General features: G+C 34.5%; 1 protein-coding gene across 1 annotated transcript; it reads right to left on the minus strand.

Moving 5' to 3' along the window:
- Positions 1 to 349: 349 nt before the first annotated feature.
- On the minus strand, positions 350 to 5,384 carry LOC143572463 (oligouridylate-binding protein 1B-like). Its single transcript, XM_077057622.1, has 12 exons — positions 5,173 to 5,384; positions 3,706 to 3,767; positions 3,302 to 3,404; positions 3,129 to 3,205; positions 2,969 to 3,030; positions 2,765 to 2,852; positions 2,588 to 2,663; positions 2,065 to 2,095; positions 1,822 to 1,941; positions 1,655 to 1,740; positions 1,399 to 1,575; positions 350 to 831 (listed from the first exon to the last, which is right to left on the minus strand). The coding sequence occupies exons 1-12, from the start codon at positions 5,284 to 5,286 to the stop codon at positions 550 to 552; spliced, it is 1,278 nt and encodes a 425-aa protein (XP_076913737.1). The 5' UTR covers positions 5,287 to 5,384; the 3' UTR covers positions 350 to 549.
- Between the last annotated feature and the right edge of the window lie 580 nt (positions 5,385 to 5,964).

A 5,964-nucleotide genomic window follows, 5' to 3' on the forward strand; every position in this document is an offset into this window, starting at 1 on the left:
TAGATCGGTTCAACTAGATTGACTAACAAACCCCATACTTTTATAAAAATATAAGCTCAGCTCAAAAAAGAATTCAAAGGTACACGAAAGGGCACTAAGTTAAAACTAATCGATACAATGGCATAATAAAAGCTGCAACATTAAAACTTTTAAACGCAAGTAATTATGAGCCACTAGAAGTCTTTGGTCTAAAGTTTAAACAATATAATTACCTTAGCTTTAAATCGATAAGTCAAACCGGTAATAAAGACGATTCAAATTACAAACCAGTCGCCTAATTTAGCCGGTTTTAGTTGGAAAATAAATGAACCTACAAATTTCAGACCAAGCAGAAAACCAAAGGCACATGTTACCAGAACAAACACATAACATTAAAACAAACATACATCATATGTAACCATACTCATGGCAAGCATCTAAAAGCAGGACAACATTGGGGTAAATAAGTAAAAATAAGAACAAAACATAAAAAAAACACCATAAAAGCCTCCTAGAAACTCAGAAAAACAACAGAAACAACGCACGCAATAACGCCACGTAATCACTCACTCACTGATAATACATGAGTTGTTGGGCGGCTGCAACATTCGGGAAACCGTCATAAATAGCTTGGCTAGCCCCCACGGCCCCCATACTCATACCACCCGTTGGTGGTTTAAGAGGAAACTGCCCTTGAGCATGCATGAGCCCGTGGACCCCACCCATCTTGCTTAATGCTAATTCTCTCTCATATGCTAATAAGTCAGCAGTTGACAGCATCGGTGCAGGCACGGGTGGCGGAAGCGGGTTTGAGGTTGTTCCTGGTGGAGTCGGCTTACTGCCCCAGGAGCACTGCATCGCGTACAAAACAAATAAGTCAGGCTATGCAAATATCAACATAGTTGCAAATTATATACATTACAAAATGGTTTCGATGAATAGTAATTTTCCAAATCAAAACTCGGCACGTTGCTTTAGGTTTCGTAAACTATTTCCACACGTGCTTTGATAGGTCAGATTGTAGATCTATACACTTGAAAAAAATTCCCAGTGTTACATTTTGTTAAATTTTTAAAAAAAATCTAAATACACAGATATTTTTAACTTTTTTCCTTAACATTCCGATATACATTTTATCGAAAACGGAGTTGTATTCAAAACAAGGTATTTTTTGGTATCGTAAACGACTTTTGCACCCGCTTTGATAGGTCAGTTTATAAATATACATGTACAAAATTTTCCCACCGCATATTATGGATTAGTCTACCTTCATGTCTGGTTGTTACATAACTTCATAAAAAATTAAGATTTAGTTTTAAAAAAATTAAAGAAACTAAAATATATCAATGCACTATCAAACAAGTATACGGTAAAAACTAAACACTTAGTTATTTATGGAAAATAAATAAATGTACGCACCTTTATTTGTTTACCGTAAAGAATGGATTGGGTATTTCCCATTTGAATAGCCAAAGCAGCTTCAGCATGATTATTGTATCTTACAAAACCAAACCCTTTGTCAGGCTGAACCCGAACTTCCTCGATTACTCCAGCACCAAGGGAATGAAAGTGGCGATGGAGTTCAAGCTGAGTAACCTAAAAATAAAATAATTCAATTAACAAATTGAGTTGAAAAAATATAAGCTATCTGAGCTGAAGAAATATGATTTCTTACTTCTGGAGCAAGATTGCCAACATAAACAGTAGTGTACTGTGGGTTATTCTCAGGAGCATCACTATTAACAGGTTCCTTACTATCCTCTGTAAAAACATAAGATATGCATGTTTAATAAAGTGATAATCAAAATTACATATTTTGTAATTTTTATTTCTACTGCATACCTGAAGACCCATTTGTTAGCTCCACCACATTTTTTGAGTCCGAGGCCTGTTTTTCATCACTAGTGCCAGCACCTTTGGTAGCCCAATTGCAGCGGATCTGCCTACTGCCAAGCCATTTCCCTGATAAGATAAGAACAAATAATGATGGAAATATTACATACACTGGTTTTATAGGCTCTTTTAAGATTCAGGAAATAAACAAATAAAATAATATTATAACGAATATTATAACGAAACTCTTACCAGTTAAGTCATTTATAGCATTTTGCGCATCCTGAACAATAAATTAACTATGTAAGATTCTAGTTAAAAGATAGTATGATAACATGCATGGAGAACAGTAGAAATAACAATTTCATTCTGTTGATCATTTTCCTAGCTAACAGGTCAAAACAGATTTAAGGTTGAAACAGGTAAGGATTAAGATGAGCTGGCAGTGTATGAATAATTCAAGCGGTAATTATGATTCAAAAAATACTGTTGCAAGATAATTTATATGTTTGAATAAACTTATTTTTCAGGCTGTGTGCAATGCACTATAAATAGATAAGACATTTTTCAATCAATTTGATATGTTCAACTTTTAGCTAAAAATGTGTTTGACCCGTTTTACAATTCGAATCAATCCATTTATAAGTTGTGTTAAAAAACTGCCAAAGCTATTTATATCTCTCTGCCTGTGTTAAGAAAAGACAAATGTGTGCCACCATTTTCTCCATAAGTAAAGTTAAAATTAAAAAAAATGGCAGTCATCAAAAGTATAAACCTGTTGATTGCGGAAAGAAACAAACCCAAAACCTCGTGAACGCCCAGTTTTCTGATCCCACATAACCCTTGCGTCCCTACAACAGAGCAACAGTCATGAAAAAAAGTTCATGAGCTACAAAATGTGTGTGTGCGCGCACGTGTGTACGTAAATAAGAGAAAAAAGAAATGTACTCACGAACAACTAGAATAAACAGAGAAGCATGCATACAACATAGCATCAGTAACCTCAGGGCTAAGATCACCGACAAATATGTTGTAATGACCTGCAAACCAGAAATAAAAATGCCATGACATCAAATTACCATCAAAATATAACACCTGATGGAACGTACTTATTTATCCGGGTCCAAAAAAAACATAAACACCACATAAAGCCTACCTGATGTGTCCTCCCTCTGTCCACTGGCATATGCCCAGTTAACTTTGATAGGCTGTCCAAACCTGAAAATAACATTGATAAATATGTGGTAAAGTAGGATAAAACAAGTACATAACTCCCTTAATATGATTGTTTAACCTTATAATTCAAACAAACTTACAAATGCCTCCCATTTAGAGATAATATAGCAAGTGCAGCTGATCTACGATCAAAATAGTGAATGAATCCATAAGATGACTGCACATAAAAAAGAAGAATAAAAAAGTGATAATCAGGGTAGTAACATGCAACTTGATAAAGAAACTTTCAATCTGTTTAATAAAAATTAGCTACCTTCTCTTTTCTTATAAGTTTGCAGCCTTCAACAGGACCAGTACTTGCAAAAACCTCTTGAAGAAGTGGTTCAGTCACTTGTATATGAATGTTACCCGCATACCTGTCATATCTCAAACATAAAAGACCGGTTTTAAAAAAATAAAAATATAAAAAACTTTAGCTAAAGAATATATCCCAGTTTCCAGTACACATAAAAATAAATAATCATCCTACAATTGACACCTAGCATACAACAACTACAAAACTCAGTATTTGTATGTATTGGTGGGTGAGAAAAACTAACTTATAAATATGTCAAATTAACAAACACATAGATGATTAAGAAGCAGGTAAAGGCTTTTGGCATGCTTGTGCATGCAAAGAAAAAAAGAAACTAGAAAAATCATCTGAAAACCACTCACACACTGCGGCATGTATTTGGATCAAAGCCAGGAGGCAGATTTCCACTTGGGATTGGCTCAATCTGCAAAATAAAAAAGTGAAAAAAAAGAAAAAAAAAAACTAAAAGAATAACAAACTAAAAGTAAAAAAGATACAGAGCCCCACTAACCAGAGTAAATCAGGCCCAGCGAAGAACGGGTAAAAAAGTAAAGTGTACACAAAATCTCCTATATATCGACTACTAAACTAGACATCAGACACCAAAGAAGCACAACAACAAAACAAATGTACACACGAATCTCCTATATAAGCCTGATATGTAAATGGACAAGAAAAAATCCAATGTACACAGAAATCTCCTATATAAGCTTAACATGTAAAATAAGAAAAAAAATCAAATGTACGCACAAATCTCCTAAATAAGCCTTCAACTGCAATGACTAGTAACTTAGCAAAACAAAACTAGCTTCAGATTACAGGTCTGATGCATCTCTTAACTCAAAATAAGTTCTAACTGACTCGATTCTTAACAAAAGCATTCACAATTCTAGACATCTAAACAGCACTGAGGCCAACTATTAAATAACAGCATCCTCTGCCACAAAACAGCATTAGCGTGCTTTTGCTGTCTACCCAACAATTTTGAAACCGTATCTAAATGAATGCTTTGAAATTTTGTCTATTCCGTGCATAGCTGATGACAGCAAGAGCATCAGAAAAATCTCACAAGGATAATTCTTTAATAAAAAAAAGCTAATAAACAGCGAAGCAAACGAGACTCATGAACAAGGTTTTCAACAAAACGCTAAATTATGAAACTGAATAGCAAAAGCTTAAAAGAAACATTTAGACACTCATCATGTCCATAAAAGATGAATAGTAGCAACAGTTTCCCCAGGGCGCCGACATTCTAAACTTACGAAAAAATATTAATGACCATACATGATATAGACTATTAGAAATTTAATAATGATAGTTTCAAACAAGTAACAAAATCCAAATTAGATCTTCTAGTTTCAAAAGTAATCCATAAAGATTGAAAAGATAAAAACTTTAAAAAAAACTTTATTATAAACGGTGAGAGTGAACTAAACTTGAAAAATAATATAATCAAAATCCTGTGGCTTCGACAGCACCGCAACATAATCGTCAAATTCAATTACGACAGACGATCACCGACGTTACATTTCACATATAAATAAGCAAAAAATATTAATAAAATCCACGAAAATTATAGCAGCTGACTTAATTTACAGACATGGCTATCATAATCAAACAATTAATCAACAAAACCAAACCCTAAGCTCGTAAATAATCATAATCACACACACGGCGATCATAATAACACAATTCATCTACAAATTCATATCCCTAACCCTAAGCTCGCGAAATGATAAAATTTGATAAAATAACCACACAAATTCACGAATATTTACACGCAAATTGACGAATACATTACGTAATCAAAGCAATTGATGCGTGAATACCTGTGGAGGTGCTAAGAGGCCAGGATGATAGAGCGATTGTTGTTGAAGGAGAGCTTGCTGCATCAAAGCTTGTTGTTGTTGTTGTAGCTTGAGCCTCTGGTGTTGATTTTCCATTATTGATTGTTATTATGAGATCGAATTGATGGATTTGTGTGGTTCAATTTGGGGGTTAGGGTTTCAATTTGGAGAAAATGATCGAGAGATGAAATGAAATGAGAATAATAATACGAGGAGAAAGAGCGCGTACCGAAATGAGCTAATGGGTTTGGTAATGTGACATTAATAGTCCCTCGATTATGTCGAACGAAAACGGAAATTTTGTGTTCGTGTTCGTTTGTTAAGTAGACGGATGTGTCTGTGTTGGTTTGTTTTTGTTTGTTGGTATTCTAATCGAACACTACCAGACATATACTAACACGAACGAGAATACGCAACAGACACCAATGAAAGTACAAACGATAAATTTACTCTAGGTACAGTCATCATCATATGATTCAATAATATTTGGCATATTTGTGGCGGATGAATGTGAATGAAAGAATGTAAACGAATAAAATGTAAGTGAAGGTAAATGGATGAACATAGATGAACGAGTGGCGGTTGACCAACCGATGGATGTCGAATGGCATCCACTGACCTTTTTATTTTCTCGCTAGCGATTTAATATATATGCTCGTGCAAAGGAATGTTAAATCAAAAAATGAAGGTGGTGCGGTGGTAAGATGTTGGGTTGCAACTATTGGGGTGCAAGTCCACCCTTGGGGGGCTGATTTTGATGTCTTTAAAGAATAG

Source organism: Bidens hawaiensis, unplaced genomic scaffold (assembly GCF_021521415.1).
Source record: "Bidens hawaiensis isolate Kalapana, Puna unplaced genomic scaffold, B.hawaiensis_p1.1 tig00025860_1, whole genome shotgun sequence".
Taxonomy (NCBI): Eukaryota; Viridiplantae; Streptophyta; class Magnoliopsida; order Asterales; family Asteraceae; genus Bidens; species Bidens hawaiensis.